This window comes from Salmo salar, chromosome ssa10, assembly GCF_905237065.1.
Source record: "Salmo salar chromosome ssa10, Ssal_v3.1, whole genome shotgun sequence".
NCBI classification, from domain to species: Eukaryota; Metazoa; Chordata; class Actinopteri; order Salmoniformes; family Salmonidae; genus Salmo; species Salmo salar.
In genome coordinates, this window is record NC_059451.1 from 19829662 (window position 1) to 19849864 (window position 20203).

Genomic DNA, 20203 nt, shown 5'->3' on the forward strand with positions numbered 1-20203 from the left:
CTGCATCCAGCAAATTAGAAGATAAAGCATGTCTGGTTGGAGGGGTGTATGCTGGGCGAAGAACATTCAGAAATCTCTTCCAATACACATTGCCTGTGAGCATCAGAGGTGAACCAGTTGCATCCACAGCTCGAGCAAGACATTCATCAACATGTCTGACTACGTTCCTTCATTGAATTGAACAAAAATATGATTCCAGGAAGACCATGAGCTGTTGCTATCGATAAGGTGTCCAATTCATCATTTTCACCTCGAATAGAAGTAGATGGACTTTTGTCAGAGGTTGCTTGGCGTGAGCGCTGAGGGAAGTTTATGCACTTGGCCAGATGATTCTGCATCTTTGTTGCAGTCTTCACATATGATTTGGCACAGTATTTGCAAAGGTACACAGCTTTTCCTTCTACATTAGCTGCATTGAAATGTCTCCACACATCAGATAGTGCCCGTGGCATTTTCCTGTAAAGATTTGAACTAAAATGAGTAAAAAAACGAATACAATTCCATGTACAGATAAATAGTTAAGCAGTTAGATTAAACAACTCCTTTGTAAGATACATGTTTTAAAATGAAACAGGTCTGATAACAGGTGAATTAACACTCAGCAGGCTCATGCAAGCTAAAACCCACATGGTAGCAAAAACTAACTAGGAGAAATTGTTAACAAGTTAGAAATGACTTAAACACACTTTGCTGTAGGCTACTATTTTCTAGTTAACAAAAATGTATGCATGTAATATAAAATATATTCACCCCACCCAGTATTGTAATCAAAACTTACCAGAAAGCATGTAGTCCTTGGCTCAGACAGTGTAGTAGTGTGGGCTCAATAGCATCTCATTAGTGTGCAAGATCTTGAGAATCAGCTGTACATGTGATGGAAGAATGCACTGTGCATGGAGAGGGTTGCAATTCCAATGAATTGGGGATAGTTTAACCAAAATACCTAGAATTGCCTTGTGTATCCCACAAAAAAGGTTCACTGTTATAAGCTAACTTTTGTGATTAATTTCAGCAAAATTCACTGGAAAGTTTCCGACCCTTTGCAACACTAGTCACTATAAAACAGGTGTGTGTGTGTGTGTGTTGCCACATCAGGACCTTTCATTTAGGCTTCCAGACAAACCTGCCCTTCATTTACCACCAAACTACCAGATAGGATCTGGACACTGTGTGGCTATGTCAGATTATCAGGCCGTGACAATCTCCCACTGTGTCGCAACAACCAGTAAGTGTGTCGGCTGGGGTTTGGTTCAGTTCCATTTAAATTCAGAATTAATTTTTAAATAGGTCGCCTGTACGGTATATTATGTACAGCTGTTTGTTGGATAGCGACCCTTGAACACATTCATGCAACCCTGGCTGGATCACACTCATGTTCAGTGAGATCTGCATTGCTAAATCTATCCATTCAGCATCTGAATAACGTCCATAAATATTCAAAGAATTTCCTCCATCCAAGACTACTGAGTCAGTGTGTTTTTTTGGTTCTACAACCCTTGTGGGGACCAATAGTCCTCACAAGGATAGTAAAACAATGAAAATTAGGACAAGTGGGGACATTTCGCTGGTCACCACAAGGAAATAGTATTTTAGGCTTAGGGGTTAGGTTTAGGGGTCAAATTTAGGATTATGTCTACGGGACAGTTGTAAATCATGCAGTGCCTTGTGTAACGATTGCAGATTTTAGAGAAACAACAAATGTCGGTACATAAGTGTCTTATATCGTCTGAAAGCTTAAATTCTTGTTAATATAACTGCACTGTCCAATTTACAGTAGCTATTACTGTGAAAAAATGCCATGCTATTGTTTGAGGAGAGCTAACAACAAAACACTTTCACCGCGATAGGTTTGATAAATTCCCCTCTGAAGGTGAAATGTGTACTTAAATCAGAGCAAGATTTCAGAATGTATAATCCAAAGGGTCCCAGAGATAACATGAAATGTCTTTTTGTTAGATAAAATCCTTTTTCATCTCCTAAAAAAGTTCCATAAAGCATGCTCGATCAATTTTGTATTTCCACTCGTTTAATTTGCAAAGAAAGGAATCTGTTAAAATCTAACCCTAAACGTTTCACCCGTATTTATTCCTCAGAGATCCTAGAACGTGACCAACCTTCACTACATCATTAGGGGTGTAGAATATCCTATAGTACACCAAATTTGGTCAGAGCGACGCCTTCATGGCATGCCGATGACGCGGGCGGTCTTCACTTCGACTAACTGTCTAATAAGCGCCAATCGGGGTCAAACAAAGCTAGCTAGATAGTCAATGAGCAAGGCTTTACGGAAAACCCTGTATCTGTCGCAAAATGTACCTGCTAACCCTGTGCGACAGCAAGCCTTTTTCTTTTGGACAAAAATTATAAGAATATGGAGAGTTATGAAGTTATGAAAACTGGTTGTTTTGCAAATGTTGAACTTACAATATTGCTACTAATACTGGAAAAGCTAAATCAAAGTCCAAGTATACAGATTTGACGATATTCTTGCAGAAAAATGTAATGTGAATGTCAATGTCTCCTTCACAATTTGCCCAAATGTACCTGGGTGACTTCACACAATGTCATGTAGTTTGCTGAAACTTTGCACATACACTGCTGCCATCTTGTGGACTAGAGGTCGACCGATTAATTAGGGCCGATTTCAAGTTTTCATAACAATCGGAAATCTGTATTTTTGGACGCCGAATTAGCCGATTATTTTTTTTTTAGTTTTTTTTTTAGACCTTTATTTAACTAGGCAAGTCAGTTAAGAACACATTCTTATTTTCAATGACGGCCTAGGAACGGTGGGTTAACTGCCTTGTTCAGAGGCAGAACGACAGATTTTTACCTTGTCAGCTCAGGGATTCAATCTTGCAACCTTACGGTTAACTAGTCCAACGCTCTAACCACCTGCTTTACATTGCACTCCACGAGGTTAAGCGAATGTAGTAAGAAGCTAAGGTAAGTTGCTAGCTAGCATTAAACTTATCTTATAAAAAAACTATCATAATCACTAGTTAACTACACATGGTGATGATCTTACTCGTTTATCTAGCCTGTCCTGCGTTGCATATAATCGCTTAGGCACACGTTGCTCCAACCATAAACATCAATGCCTTTCTTAAAATCAATACACAAGTATATGTTTTTAAACCTGCATATTTAGTTAATATTGCCTGCTAACGTGAATTTCTTTTAACTAGGGAAAATGTGTCACTTCTCTTGCAAACAGAGTCAGGGTATAAGCAGCAGTTTGGGCTGCCTGGCTCTTTGCGAACTGTGAAGACTATTTCTTCCTAACAAAGACAGCCGACTTCGCCCAACGGGGGATGATTTAACAAAAGCGCATTTTGCGAAAAAAGCACAATCGTTGCACGACTGTACCTAACCATAAACATCAATGCATTTCTTAAAATCAATACACAGAAGTATATATTTTTAAACCTGAATATTTAGCTAAAACATTACATTACATTTAAGTCATTTAGCAGACGCTCTTATCCAGAACGACTTACAAATTGGTGCATTCACCTTATGATATCCAGTGGAACAACCACTTTACAATAGTGCATCTAAATCTTTTAAGGGGGGGTTAGAAGGATTACTTTATCCTATCCTAGGTATTCCTTAAAGAGGTGGGGTTTCAGGTGTCTCCGGAAGGTGGTGATTGACTCCGCTGTCCTGGCGTCGTGAGGGAGCTTGTTCCACCATTGGGGTGCCAGAGCAGCGAACAGTTTTGACTGGGCTGAGCGGGAACTGTGCTTCCTCAGAGGTAGGGGGGCCAGCAGGCCAGAGGTGGATGAACGCAGTAAAAGAAATCCAGGTTAGCAGGCAATATTTACCAGGTGAAATTGTGTCATTTTGCGTTCATTGCACGCAGAGTCAGGATATATGCAACAGTTTGGGCCGCCTGGCTTGTTGCGAACAATTATTTATTGACTTATTTTTTTTGCCTGAATTTTACGTAATTATGACATAACACTGAAGGTTGTGCAATGTAACAGGAATAACGTTTTGTTTTCGAGATGATAGTTTCCGGACTCGACCATGTTTCTGTGTGTTATTATAATTAAGTCTATGATTTGATAGAGCAGTCTGACTGAGCGGTGGTAGGCAGCAGCAGGCTCGTAAGCATTCATTCAAAATAGCACTTTCGTGCGTTTTGCCAGCAGCCCTTCGCAATGCATTGCGCTGTTTATGACTTCAAGCCTATCAACTCCCAAGATGAGGCTGGTGTAACCGATGTGAAATGGCTAGCTAGTTAGCTGGGTGCACACTAATAGCGTTTCAAACGTCACTCGCTCTGAGACTTGGAGTAGTTGTTTCCCCTTGGTCTACATGGGTAACGCTGCTTCGAGGGTGGCTTTTGTCGATGTGTTCCTGGTTCAAGCCCAGATAGGAGCGAGGAGAGGGACGGAAGCTATACTGGCAATACTAAAGTGCCTATAAGAACATCCAATAGTCAAAGGTATAGGAAATACAAATCGTATAGAGAGAAATAGTCCTATAATAACTACAACCTAAAACATCTTACCTGGGAATATTGAAGACTCATGTTAAAAGGAACCACCAGCTTTAATATGTTCTCATGTTCTGAGCAAGGAACTTAAACGTTAGCTTTCTTACATGGCACATATTGCACTTTTACTTTCTTCACCAACACTTTGTTTTTGCATTATTTAAACCAAATTGAACATGTTTCATTATTTATTTGAGGCTAAATTGATTTTATTGATGTATTATATTAAGTTAAAATAAGTGTTCATTCAGTATTGTTGTAATTGTCATTATTACAAATAAAAATTAAAAAAATACAAAAAAAATCTTTATTTAGCGGCCGATTAAATCGGTATCGGCTTTTTTTGGCCCTCCAATAATCTATATCGACGTTGAAAAATCATAATCGGTCGACCTCTATTGTGGACACAATCGGAATTACAACCAGAGTGATGGTTAGATGTGGGACCTTTCTGTTGCATTTCAAAGACGGTGGTAGAAAAGAAGAAAAAAAAGCCTTTTTTACATCAAAGTAGTTTTTTCTTTGTATTTTCTTATACCAGATCTATTGTGTTATATTCTCCTACATTCAATTCACATTTCCACAAACTTCAAAGTGTTGCCTTTCAAGTGGTACCAAGAATATGTATATCCTTGCTTCAGGGCTTGAGCTACAGGCAGTTAGATTTGATGTCCTTTTAGGCGAAAATTTAAAGGGGGGCTATCCCTAAGAAGTTAAAGGGAAAATATATATATTTTTTTTATAGGAATCAATTGTTTGGTCACCACAGGGATAGAAATACAAAGGTGTGCTTGTGGCGAGTAAACAGAGTGCTGGAGACCGACCCATTCACATTCGTGAATTGCTCTGAACAGAAAGGTGAGGGGGAAGCTGAGGCTGAGGCTAATTCAACCAAGACTATCCCGCTGTCCCACAGGACTCAAATCAACTGTGTGGAAGCAACTCCATTTTAGTTACTGTAAAACTTTTTTTTTTTTAAATATAAAAAATATTTTAAAAAAGGGGGGAGGCAGGGTAGCCTAGTGGTTAGAGCGTTGGACTAGCAATCGAAAGGTTGCAAGTTCAAATCCCCGAGCTGACAAGGTACAAATCTTTCGTTCTGCCCCTGAACAAGCTTAACGTCAATGTGCAAAACCGATGTCAAAGCTGACGTGCATACCTATATAACGTAGGTAGATGACGCCGCGAAAAATTGTGCTACACAGCATTCCTAACCTAGCCCACAATGTCTGCTGTGTGGATCTAGCAGTCAAGTCGAGCAGTCATTTGAAAGAGTAAGAACATTTCAGCGAGACAACGCAAAGGCGAAATCCATTAACACCAAAATAATGGAATTCATTGCCCTTGACAATCAACAATGCTCTGTCGTGGATGATGTTGGCTTTCGCAGACTGGTCGAGCACCGATACACATTACCAAGTAGAGGCTATTTTTCAGATTTTGCCCTTCGGAGTTACACATTATTGTTGAAACGAACATCCCTGAGCTACTTGCTATGGGCGTCACTGCTATTAGCTTCACGACTGACATTTGGACCAGTGATGTCAGCCCCATGAGCATTGAGTCTGACAGCACAGTGGGTCGATGAGGATTTCGTACTGAGGAAAGCCATATTGCATGCTCAAGAATGTGCTGGTTCTCATACCGCTGCTGCCATTTCAATGGCATTTGAGAACATGTTTGAAAGAAACATGAACACACCCCTAGCTCCATTCGAATAACTGACTCGAGAAATAAGCACATCAACTGCGTCTGCAGCAGACGTGATACCCTCTGTCATGGCATTGAAACGCCTGCTCAATAAAAATGCAAACACAGACTGTCGGGTTAACTTGGAAAAGTACTCTACTATAGTCTGTGAACAAGCGATGCTGTGGCATTCTCTGAGCCTATACTGTGTCACCACCATGCTCGATGCTAGGTACAAGGACCGCTACTTCGATACAGACAGGAACCAGGGTTTACGTGAAATGTTAGACACAGCTGGACAAGAAGGAAACGAACACAGTGACAGTGCACACCGAGGAAGAGAGGCCACAGACAGAGCTGAAACTTCACTGCGTGACATGCATGATGAAGTCCTGGTTGAGACTGAACAAATGAACAACAAAACAGCACAGCAAGTAAGTGAAAGAAATATGTTTGATTATGCTTTACTGGCAATGGGGACAAATGTAAATGCCAACAAAATAACTTTTTGGTCAGTGTGTGTGCGCGCGTTTCAACTATGTAACTGCACTAGAATGCTTAAAAAAAACTGCTAAAATGTAAAATATCGGTAACTATTTTTGGCAAGGAAAATATTGGATATCGGTCAAAAATGTCATATCGGTACATCCCTAATAATTAGATCACCTGGCGCCACGTGTCACAATAGTGAGTGACTCACAAGGCTCCGGTCTCTCCTCATTGTGTGGTTGTAAACAGACACCACGTGACTGGGGACTGCCGTAAGCTTCATAATAACGTGACAGGTGAAATGAAGAATGCAATGTTCAATTTCCTAACATTTTGACTACAGGTATTTAAAAAGTAGCTACAGTATTTTTTCCCCCAAAAAAACCCGGGATACGGTATACCGCTCAAGCGTAGTCAAAATCAAATCTTATTGGAAGCGTACACATATTTTTCAGATGCGATTGCAGGTGCAAGCGAAATAGTTATGTTTCTAGCAACAGCACAGTAACAATACAAAATAGGGTTGAGCGGCATCCAAATTTTCATATCGTCATACCGTCCTCCGCTCATTCTGAGATTTACGGTATTACTGGCTTAGTACACAAGTGGGTGCCAAAAAACACAAAAAAGCCCATTGGGTGTCTATTACCAGAGTGCTAAAGAAATTAGCACAAGTAATAGCGAATTTCCATGGAGGTTGCTAGCTAAATATGCTAACTAGAGCAACGGGCCTGCCTGCTCTAATCGGAGAAGACGGGCCAAGAACAGAGGAGAAAAAAAGAAGGAAATCAATAGATAGCAGTGGCAGCAGTACAGATAACTCATCCAAAGGGCTGACTTCTCAAACACGTCATAAAGCCAACAATATGATGCCCCGTCACCTTATTAATTCAACCAGTTACTTAGATAAGCGACCCCTAAGTTTAACTTGCTAGTTAACGCATAATTCTTCATTTTTCACACAGGAAAAACACATAAGAAATATCTTGATGCTTTTCATAAACGTAGATCTAAAATGCTTCTTACAGTATTTTCTTCTCGGCATCAGACTCATTTTGTGCTTCAGTTGCACTTCACTCGGATGAGAATTCACAGGTGGGCATTCTATCAGCAGAAAGCGTTCGGACGACTGATGTGTAGCTACTTTTCTTCGTGTAGCCAGCCTACTTTTCTCCGATAAAATGCAAGATTAACTTTAAAGAAAAACATTAGGAAATGTAGCTGGCTACATTCTATATTAAATATAAATAGGATGGCCATGCATAGTTTTTGCAAAAAAGACCTTGGTTTTTCATGTGTGGCTGCCAGTCAAATAGCGTTGCACTTCTGTTGTCATCTGATGAAAATGAAGCCATTTTCTGCCGAACGTGTTGCACTAATGTGTTTTCTGTTTAGGAAAATTATAGTTGCATGTCCCTGATCATTCTAAAACTTTACTGACATTTTCAACCTCTCCCTGACACAGTCTGTAAAGCCTACATGTTTCAAGCAGACCACCATAATACCTGTGCACAAGAACGCCAAGGTAACCTGTCTAAATGTCTATCGCCCCATAGCGAAAGGCTGGTCATGGCTCACATAGCCAGAAGAGAACCGTCAACCCCTCTGAACCGGGTTTCTTTCTAGGTTCCTTCCTAGGTTCCTGCCTTTCTAGGGAGTTTTTCCTAGCCACCGTGCTTCTACATCTGCATTGCTTGCTGTTTGAGGTTTTAGGCAGTTTTTTCTGTATAACCACTTTGTGACATCTGCTGATGTAAAAAAGGCTTCGTAAATACATTTGATTTCATAGATGACGCAATCTCTATTGCACTCCACGCTGTACTCTCCCACCTGGACAACAGGAACACCTATGTGAGAATGCTATTCATCGACTACAGCTCAGCGTTCAACACCATAGTGATGAGCTTGGATGGTACTAAGTTCAGGACCCTGGCACTGAACGATCCTGGACTTGCTTAGTCCCCTCCTGCACTTCCGGTTCATCCACGACTGTGACGGTGGTGGTCCTGATAACTGACGACGAGACAGCCTATAGGGAGAATGTCAGTGACCTGGCAGTGAGGTGCCCGGACAACCACCTCTCCCTCAACGTCAGCAAGACAAAGGATCTGATCGTGGACTACAAGAAACGGTGGGCTGAGCACGCCCCCATCCACATCGTTGGCCGCAGAGCAATCTGGGACAATGTGTAGCAAGTTGTGTTTGGAGTTAATAGTGGAGCGAGTAGTTAAACTCATGTGAGCTATTCTATTCTCCTTTATAGGCTATTATATATTTTATTTGAGTGTATTGACCGATGGCCTGTACAGGTCTGGACTGATGCACTCGTCTTTTTGTATGCTTTTTTGCCCCTTTTTTTAAGCTCTTCACGGAACACAGCGCCTTACTGGAGTTTTTAAACGTTAAGCTAGTGCTGCTAGCTGTGGCTAGCCCGCTTTGTTTTTAGCATTATGCCAACCGACGGCTATCCAATGGATATAAAATTGCAACCATTGATTGTCCAATGCTACCACTGAAATGTTTACTAACCAGAGGGACAGAGAAGAAGTCGGAACAGTGTTATGTCTGTAAAAAGTGCCATTGGTCTGACTGGCTGATTTAAGATATCGGTCAGCTGCAGAAGGACGTTCGTCGGTGAGATGAAGCAGAGCCTTGATGAGTTCACCAATGTAGCTAAAGCCCAGGCTAAAGATATTTAGGAGCTGAGGGTGGTGGAGAGTTGTGCGAAGTCGCTCTCTCTCACTTCTTGAAGCAGGTTGCTTGTTCAACTCGAGACTGGGCAGAGGCGGTTAGGTGAAAGGGCCCAAAGGAGCTGCAACCGGGCGGTCCTTTCCTGCCTTGGAGGATCCACTCTGCCTGGCAAACAACTTTGTACCGCTAGAAGTTGACTGTCCGCCCCCAGGAGTCCGCTCTGGTTCTGGAGACCCCGACGCCAGGCAAGTGATATCCAGCATTAAACAATGGGGTGACAATAGTCCCTTTACTCATGTCCACTCATCCAGCCCACCTTCAGCTGGCAGCTAAAACTGAGTGCTAACATTGAAACGGTAGTTAAAAAAGTGATGGGATATCAGTCCTTGCCCCGAAACAGGTAACCCTCATTGAGTCTTGTACTAATGAACACCCTCATTCGAGGCATAGACCAAATGGCACAGTTCTTAACAATTTTGTATGTATACCATTTCAAGCCAACCACACTGCTATTTCATATAGAGGGTTACCTACTGATCATAGCACGTTTGTGTTAGAGACTCCCTCTGATCTGAAATCCCACAGCTGTGACCTTGGACTTATTCATGTAAATGTCAGAAGTTCGATTTTTTAAAATTGATCTTACTGTAATTCTGGCTTTTCAAACTAACAAGGACATTTCGATAATTACTGAGACTTGGTTAAGAAAGTGTGCTTGACTGATGTGTCTCTGAATGGATATAATGTTTATAGGTCTGACAGAGGTGGGCGTGTCGCCATATTCATAAAGAACAACTTGAATGTTGCTGTGTGTATTACCACCTCTGTCCCCAATGCACAATTAACGTTAGTGGGAGTTTATCACCGTCCCTCAGCCCTCCCAATTGCTCTTAACAAATTGTCTGACTTGCTGTCTAAATATGCAAAATCTGAATTATTAATATTGGGTGATCTTAAGTTGTATTGGTTGATGCCAGTATCAGATATTTGTACTATCTTTGTCTGATCCAAATTTAACTCAACCAACCCGCCCCAAGTTAAAACACCTTTAAAACCCTACTCTTTTGGATATCCTGACAAACGCCCCTAATAAGTATAAAGCATATGGAATCTTTGATAATGAGCTCAGTGACCATTATCTCATTGCCTATATTAGAGATCCTAAGCTACCTAAATTGTGTTCACGCATTATTACTATGATAGATCTTAGAACTTTCCTTTGAGCAACCTTTCCTGAATGACTGGGAGGCTGTGTCCTCAAGCGATGATTCAGATCAGGCCTTTAAAATGTTTAACCTCTCTGTTTAACACTGTTGCAGATAAGAATGCCCCATATAAAGAGATGAAGGCTTAAGGACAGATCTAACCAATGGTTCACATATGAATGGTCTGAACGATTTCGTGAAGGAAACTTAGTTTGGGCTAAGGCTAGATTAAGTGATTCTACCTCTGACTGGCAGTCCTTCAGACATTTGAGAAATATATGTCTTAACCTGGTTAGAAAAGCAAAGTCTATATACTTCTTGAAATGTGTATCTGAGAGTTGTAGATATCCAGCCAAATTTCAGAAAATTGTCAAATCTTTAGAAAAAAAAAAAAAAAAAGCCATTAGGTTTGACAGCCTTTGGTTCCATAACAGACAAAGGTTTCTGAAAATACAGCAAGTTCCACTAGAGTTCTTGATTCACCTCTAAACAGATAGCAGAGATACCAGGCACTCAATTTTTTTTCTTCTTCATTTGAACAGATTTATGTAAATTAGGTATTAAGTGCCTTGCAAAAAATGAATGTGTAAAAAACAGGAGCCGATTTGCTTTATCCCTTTCTACTGCAGCTTTCTGCCCCCATCATTGTAGAACCTTTGATCCACATGTTTTATTAAACAATTGCTTCTGGTGCTATCCCTAAGATCTGGAAGGTGGCACATGTCCTCACCTGTCACAAATGTGGAAATCCTTCTGGCTTAGTTAACTAGCACCCAATTTCTGAACTATCTTGCCTGGCAAAAATGTTCGAATCACTGGCAAACTTTCCGCTAATATTTTTTTAATTTTTTTTATACTTCAAATGAAATTCTTAATTTGTACCAGTCTGATTTTAGACCTGGACATAGCACCATTTCAGCAGCTACGCATGTCTTAAACTACATTCAATTGCTTAAAACATAGGTCTATAAATATGGCAGCACAGTGATTACTATCTGAGAAATAATGTCTCAATGTGTTTGTGTCCATATGACCGATTCTGTTGGACCAAACCTCAAATGCAAATAACAAATTGAAACTGCTTGTTGTCAGAGGAAGAAGTGATCTTTCATCTTTGTTGTGAGTGGCAGGGGCTTAATATGATTCTGAAGGTGAAAACAGCACAGAAGCAGCGAAGGTGATGAGACCAAAAATAAAACATGAGAACAAGCAGACAAACGCTAATAAAAATAAAAACATGATTCTTGCGATAGAGGCATGTGGAATTTTGCACTAAAACATGCATTCTAATTAATCCAATTATTTCAATATATCACCCAGCCCTATACTAGCTTACTTCAATAAAGCACCTGTGGGGGAAAAAAATGGGACAAAGATCAGATTGGAAGAAGCTTGAGACCACTACCAGTGAACTGAATGTTGACTAAACTACTATTGTCATTTGTGGAATGCTTTCAAGGAAAAATCACCCAAAGAGCAAGGAGGGAGAGCAAACTACATTATTGGTTAAATCAACACCGGGTAGGGATTAGAGTTTTTGATTAAGTACTGAGTCTCTTCACCCTGTGCTATGGGGGCAAATTGAATGGCGAAAATGCTGTAGAACCACTGAACTCATTAACCTTACCCTGTTTAACCAGGGGAATCATATCTGTGTACAGAACTGGTCAGGCCAAGGTCTTTTAGGGGACACAATTGCCAGTGTGCGCACAATGGAGTTTTGGGGTTAGGAGCTCTTGTGTGTGTTTGTCTGAGAGGTGGGGGTTAGGTAGCAGTGTGAGGCCAGGGAAGGACCCGCTGCCAGATGTAGAGATAACCTCCCTCCTCCGCAGCGAGGGCGACGCCAGCCAGCCAGTCAGGCAGCCCTCCACAGGAAATTAAGGAGATTTAATAAAAGGAACTGAAGGCCACCCCCAGATTGTAAGACAGGCAAATGCAAAACAGGACAAGCTGCTAAATATTACACTCAAAACGCATTGGTACTTTGACTGGGACTTTATTGTTAAGGGCACTTTTGAATAAATGTATTTGATGGCTGCCTTGTTAATTAGGGTTTAATGAGCCCTGTGTAACAGGGTAAATGATATCCCTTACTACTACAAAAACAAAGTGCACATATGGAGGACTACGTCACTGTCACAGTGATGGCCAAGTAGAGGTATTATTAACCTTTGCTAAGAGATTACATGCATTTAGACACTCATGTGATCTCACATGTGTCAGTGTGTGACAGAAAGGGTTACACACATCACATGTAAAACAGCAGAGGGGAGGGTAAGGTACGAGAGGTGATTGGTTACTTACTGGTTTCCAGATTGCATAGGGCAGTGTGGGCTGTAGCCTCCAGACTGCTGTGAGAATGATCCCCAGGAAGCAGAGGGATACATAGAACTCTGCAACAGAGAAGATAAAAGGTTCATTGGTTAATTATGCCTAAGAAGACTCAAACACAACCCTATATGCGACACGATATCATAGGGTCATAAACACTTTGCATTTATATTGTCAAATTACTTGGTCAGGAATCATAAAAGTTCTCTGCATTCATTCAGTTTAAACCTCTGTGACAAGGTGTACCATTTTCCCTCAAATTACATTGGTGAATGTAGTGCTTTTATTTTCCCCAGTGCATTTCACAGAGTGCCATCGAGAAAACAACCAGAGTGCTATTGGGCAAACCATTTACCATGTCTTTGTTCCTCTGGGTCTGAGAAACTAGATCGTGCCAGCGTCTCCTGAAGAGAGACAGATGATGCCTTGCACTAGTTAATACCTGAACCTGTATCAGGCCCTGAAACAATCGAGATAACTGTCACCACAAAGACGTCACTGTACCAATCAAAATGGCAAACGGTCTAACACATGACAGCCATTTGTGTTCCAGGTTGTGGTTATATTAACGTGTCCTAAACCACCATGACAATATTTTGTATTTTATTAGTATCCCCATTAGCTGCTGTGAAAGCAGCAGCTACTCGTCCTGGGGTCCCCACAAAACATGAAACATTACATTAATTGACAAGAAAAGCACAAGGACAGAACATAATTGTAAAAACGGCACAAATAGCCTACATATCAATATCTAGGCCAAATAGGGGAGAGGCGTTGTGCCGTGAGGTGCTGCTTTATCCGTTTCTTGGAACCAGGTTTGTTGTTAATTTGAGCAATATCAGATGGAAGTTCCATGTAATAATGTCTCTATATAATGCTGTACCCTTTCTGGAATATGTTCTGGATTTGGGGACTGTGAAAAGTCCCCTGGTGGCATATCTGGTGTGTGTCAGAGCTGTGTGTAAGTTGACTATGCAAACAATTTGGAATTCAACACATTAATGTTACTTATAAAAATAAGTGATGCAGTCAAGTCTCTCCAACTCTTAGCCAAGAGTATTTACAGTGCATTTTGAAAGTATTCAGACCGCTACACTATTTCCACATTTTGTTACATTTCAGCCTTATTCTAAAATAGATTAAATCTACACACAATACCCCATAATGACCAAGCAAAAACAGGTTTTTAGAAAGTCCGGGCTCTGGCTGGGCCACTCAAGGACATTGAGACTTGTCCCGAAGCCACTCCTGCATTTATTGGCTATGTGCTTAGGGTCATTGTCCTGTTGGAAGGTGAACCTTTGCCCCAGTCTGAGGTCCTGAGCAGGTTTTCACCAAGGATCTCTGTACTTTAGTCAGGATCGAGGGAAAGATGAACGGAGTAGTCTCCCAGTCCCTGCCGCTGAAAAACATCCCCACAGCATGATGCTGCCACCACGCTTCACTGTAGGGATGGTAACAGGTTTCCTCCAGACGTGAAGCTCGGCATTCAGGCAAAATAGTTCAATCTTGGTTTCATCAGACCAGAGAATCTTGTTTAGGTGCCTTTTGGCAAACTCCAAGCAGGCTGTCATGTGCCTTTTACTGAGGAGTGGCTACCCTCTGGCCACTCTACCATAAAAGGCCTGATTGGTGGAGTTCTGCACAGATGGTTGTCCTTCTGGAAGGTTGTCCCATTTCCACAGAGGAACTCTGGAGCTCTGTCAGAGTGACCATCGGGTTCTTGGTCACCTCACTGACCAAAGCCCTTCTCACCCGATTGCTCAGTTTGGCCGGGTGGCAAGCTCTAGGAAGAGTCTTGGTGGTTCAAAACTTCTTCAATTTAAGAATGATGGAGGCCACTTGTCTTGGGGACCTTCAATGCTGCAGATTTTGTTTTGTTGTACCATTCCACAGATCGGTGACTCGACACAGCCCCGTCTCGGAGCTCTACAGACAATTCCACGGCTTGGTTTTTGCTCTGACAACTGTGGAACCTTATATAGACAGATGTGTGCCTTTCCAAATCATATCCTATAAAGGTACTATTGTAAAGTGGTTGTTCCACTGGATATCATAAGGTGAATGCACCAATTTGTAAGTCTCGCTGGATAAGAGCGTCTGCTAAATGACGTAAACGTAATGTAAATGATATCCAATCAATTGAATTTACCACAGGTGGACTCCAATCAAGTTGTAGAAACATCAAGGATGATCAATGGAAACAGGATGCACTTGAGCTCAATTCCGAGTCTAATAGAATACTTACATAAATGTGTTTCAGTTTCTTTAATATAAATTGGCAAAAATTTCAGAAAATCTGTTTTCACTTTGTCATTATGGGGTATTGTGTGTAGATATGGATTTTTAATTTAAAAAATTTTTTTTTGAATAAAGCTGTAAAGTAACAAAATGTGGAAAAAGGGATGAGGTCTGAATACTTTCCGAAATGCACTATGTATTTAGGGCCCTCTGATTACAATAACATTCTTATTTGCATACTATAATATAGCCTATATTATGGAGCCACATTTGCTGGAATAATATCGGCACATTGTGCAGCCATTTATTATTAGCATATTATGTTGCCACATTTTCCTGGAACTTTTGAGTTTACCAAATAGCTGGATGTGTAAACGTGTAGTGTGTGGGTCCGTGCATACGACGTACCTCCATATTGGAAGAGGCCACTTCGAACATGCTGCTGTCCAGCTGCGGGCCCTCTGGGTGCATGTAGTTCTCCCCGTCCATGGCCAGTGAGGGTGACGGGAGTGTGGGCATCAGGCTGCAGGCTGACACATGACCTCTGACCTTCACGTATGTATGCTGGCTGTGTCCTACAGTGCCCCTACTAATGCCCAGCACACTCCATCACCTGCAGAGAGCGAGACATGGGGTTCAAGTCAAATTATTCATATTCTAATGACAGTTTTTACACAGGAGCATGTCAATGTGTTTTTCTCACAGTAGTGTGGTCAAATACTGTATAATTGCCTAAAACCTCTATCGCAGTTTTGAATCAACAGCATAAACCAGGTTTTTGCAACTTTGAAAGGGTGGAGGCCACAAAAGATCTGAACTCATCACGGGGGCCACAGTGGCTCGAGGGTCTGCGTACCCACATCCATACATGCAGTAAGCAACTGGCTCTAGCCTTTAAGTGAAATTGCAAGTTTAGTTTTTATTTTCCTGCAATTCTACACATTTTGCAATGGGGCGGAGAGAGATTTGAGTAGATTTTAATACGATATCTGACAGACTACCAAAATCCATGGGGACCCACCGGTCGGTAATTCGACCATGATTACTGCAAGTTTAGATAGTAGTATTTAATTGGCATTCTAGAATTAGCTGCTGCCAAGGCAGTGACTACTCTTCCTGGGGTCCAAACTGGTAACAAAACAAATAACACTACATAATATCCTGCCTCAGAAAACAGGTGATGGCTCCTGCAATATGAGCCGTTCCAAGGCTCGTGAATGGCCACCCACTTACATGGCACAATACAGTGCAAATTACAAAAAAATATATAGAAAATGGCTGTCTCTTCACAGTCCCAGTTGTGCCATACTGTTATTATCTGTTTTTTTTAATCTGTTTTTATAGTTAGTTTGAGTTACCTGGGGTGGCAGAGTATTCTATGTAGTCATGGCTCTATTTAATACTGTGTGTTTCCCAGCCTCTGCTCTGGACCTGGGGACTGTGAAGAGACCTCCGATTGCACGTTTTATGTTGTACCGATGAGTGTCCGAACTGTGTGCCAACTGCTTGAACAGACAGTTCAGCACCAACACCTCACAAAGACCAATAGTGATGCAGTCAATCTCTCCTCAACTTCGAGCCAGGAGAGATTAACATGCATGTTACTGACATCTGGGCTCCGTGGACCAACTGCAATTTACCCATGTCCCTCTTCCGCATCTGTGGTGACAGAGCTAGAGCGGTGTTTGTCAGATCATGAGACATCCCGAAAATCGGTCTTCTCACAATCTGTAGCGCACCTCTATGGAAAAATGACTCACGCGAAACGCGATGTGTCCTCCGTTTTGATCTACAACCTCCACAAGTGTCAGGAGACTCGTCTAAAGTCGGTGCAGCCGATCTGCCAACTTCTGTCTGTAGCGTCGGAACCAAATTGGGCTACACACTAATATGATTCCTCTGTGCAAAGGTCAGACTCTCACGAACATGTTTTGCTCTAGGACACCCATAGGCTTCAACAGCATGATCAAAACACAGGTACACGTTGTTCTGGGGACAATAAAAGGCCACTAAAATGTGCAGTTGTGTCACACAACACAATGTCACAGATGTCTCCAGTTGAGGGTGCGTGCAATTGGCATGCTGACTGAATGTCCACCAGAGCTGTTGCCAGATAATTGAATCTTCATTTCTTTGCCATAAGCCGCCTCCAGTCGTTTTTAGAGAATTTGGCAGTATGTCCAACCTCACAACCACGCCAGCCTAGGACCTCCACATCCGGCTTCTTCACTTGCGCAATCGTCTGAGATCAGCCACCCCAGACAGCTGATGAAACTGAGGAGTATTTTTGTAATAAAATCCTTTTTGTGGGGAAAAACAAATTCTGATTGGCTGTTTGAAAACACCGCCTGAAATTTCAGCCTGTTTTGGTGAAAGGAAGTTTAGGCCTTCCATAGTGACACCACCATGCAGTGAATTAGTTAATAGGCCAATAAGAAAGTTCCAAACCACTGCCAATAATAGCAAAATGTAAGTTCTCCCCTCCACACTCAAACCCCTCGCAGACAGTCCTAGAGAAAATTCTTGCTTGTAAAATGTATTTTTGGCCATTTTATTTGAAAACAAATCACAGTAAGGTACTTAATGTTACCCAGAATTGCTTTGAAATAGAGATAAAACTGGGTAAATTGGACCTTTAAAATAAATGCTGGACCAGGAAATCGTGTGGAGACAAACAAACCTTGATCAGATAGTGATGGGATCATATTGATTAGATCAAGCCCATATTTATGCACAAGGTGCAAACAAGGTTTATGTTACAGCAGAATCGGACTCAACCACAAGAATGACCGGCTGTCCAATCTTCAGTTTCTTCCATACAAAAAAATGACGGTCTTCATCCATAACTGTCGGTTATACGGTAATTGTGCCAGCCCTATTAACAGTTACACAGTAATGCTAAAATCCTGACCTTTGCATTAAGTAGTTTAAAGCCTAGTGTCGAGTTGGTTTTTGGTAGAGAAAGGGGGGGGTATATTTCAAAACAGAGTCACAGGAGGGAGTAATCTCTTAATTGCTTCAGAGGCTGGTGACTGGTTGGGCCAGCGCCCCCCTCTCTCAGCCTCCCTCTTGGGTGGCCTGACATGTTATAAACCGAGGGGGTGAGGTGCGGATTATTTAATGTCCCATCATCTTAAAAATCAAGCCTCGATGAAAGACCTCACAAGACCTTTAAGAGGGCCGAAGCTATCTAAAGGAATCAGAAGTTAGCCCTACATTACATCATATTTCAAATAGTGAATATGAACAACCTGTTAACATCCCAGTTTCCCCATGTTGCTGTGAGCGCCAGCCAGCCAGGGGTTAAGACCAGGCTGCCTCTCATTCTGACAAGTCACTCAGGGCCTGCCTGCTGCAGGACATGGAAGTCATCCAGGGTAGTGCAACTCCCTTAAATTTTTGGGATCTGGGGGCAGTATTGAGTAGCTTGGGTAAATAAGGTGCCCAGAGTAAACTGCCTGCTACTCAGGCCCAGAAGCTAGGATATGCATATTATTAGTAGACTTGGATAGAAAACACTGAAGTTTCTAAAAAACTGTTTGAATGATGTCTATGAGTATAACAGAACTCATATGGCAGGCAAAAACCTGCAAAAAAGTCAACCAGGAAGTGTAGGATCTGAGAAATGTAGTTCTTTCTAGTCCCTTTCGAAACTACAGTATCTGTGCTGTTACGTTGCACTTTCTAAGGCTCCCATTGGCTGTCTAAAGCCTTCAGAAAGTGGATTGAGCCTTCTCCTGTCTCTGGGCAGAGTATAGGAGCTCAGTTACTGAGTGGTCTGCCTGAGGACAAAGATTGGATATGCGCATTCACGCGAGCACGCTGTTTTTTCTTTTCCTCCTTGAATGAATACACTATTGTCCGGTTGGAATATTATCGCAATTTCACGTTAAAAATACCATAAAAATTGATTTTAAACAGCGTTTGACATGCTTCTAAGTACAGTAATGGTACATTTTGACTTTGTGTGTCTCGAATTGCGCTCGCAAGTTACCCTTTGGATAGTGACCTGAAACCACATTTCTTGTGGAAGTAGCAGTCCTGGGAGTGCATTCTGACGAAGATCAGCAAAGGTAATACAATATTTCTAATACTAATTCTGAGTTTAGGTTGCCCCGAACTTGGCGGGTGTCTGAATAGCTCGCCGTAATGGCGAACTATGTACTCAGAATATTGAAAAATGTGCTTTCGCCGAAAAGCTATTTTAAAATCTGACACAGTGATTGCATAAAGGAGTTCTGTATCTATAATTCTTAAAATAATGATGTATTTTGTCAACGATAATGATGAGTATTTTGGGAAATTCACAGGGAGTTTTTGGTGGGAATACATTTTCTGAACATAACGCGCCAATGTAAAAAGCTATATTGGGATATAAATATGAACTTGATTGAACAAAACATAGATGTATTGTATAACGTAATACATTTACATATTACATTTTAGTCATTTAGCAGACGCTCTTATCCAGAGCGACTTACAGTAGTGAATGCATACATTTCATACATTTTTCCCCCCGTACTGGTCCCCCGTAGGAATCGAACCCACAACCCTGGCGTTGCAAACACCATGCTCTACCAACTGAGCCAGATGGTAGAGCAGATGACACTCCTAGGAGTGTCATCTGATGAAGATCATCAAAAGGTTAGTGCTTCATTTAGCTGTGTTTTGGGTTTTATTGACATATATGCTTGCTTGGAAAATGGCTGTGTGGTTATTTTGGTCTATGTACTCTCCTAACAATCTAATGTTTTGCTTTCGCTGTAAAGCCTTTTTGAAATCAGACAACGTGGTTGGATTCAGGAGAGGTTCATCTTTCAGATGGTGTAAAATAGTCGTATGTTTGAGAAAATTGAATTGTGGTATTTTAGTTGTTTTTGTATTTCGCGCCATGCGATCCCATTGGCTGTTGGCTAGGGGTTCCGCCAGCGGAACGCCTAGATGTATGAGGTTTTAAAGATATGTCTCCTTAATGTAACCACATTGTCCGATTTCAAAAAGGCTTTACGGCGAAAGCATAAAGTTAGATTATGTTAGGACAGTTCCAACACAA

At 41.5% G+C, this 20203-nt stretch overlaps 1 protein-coding gene across 3 annotated transcripts in view; it reads right to left on the minus strand.

Annotated features, from left to right (window-relative positions):
* LOC106613723 (protein strawberry notch homolog 2) overlaps positions 1–20203 on the minus strand; it is a 118211-nt gene that overhangs the window by 63476 nt on the left and 34532 nt on the right. For all 3 annotated transcript variants that reach the window (XM_014216274.2, XM_014216273.2, XM_045687465.1), the window contains exons 2-3: positions 15559–15763; positions 12883–12971 (exon numbers count right to left, since the gene is read on the minus strand). In XM_014216274.2, the coding sequence (XP_014071749.2) occupies positions 12883–12971; positions 15559–15669 (200 nt within the window). In that variant the 5' untranslated portion in view covers positions 15670–15763. The remainder of the gene's footprint in view (positions 1–12882; positions 12972–15558; positions 15764–20203) is intronic.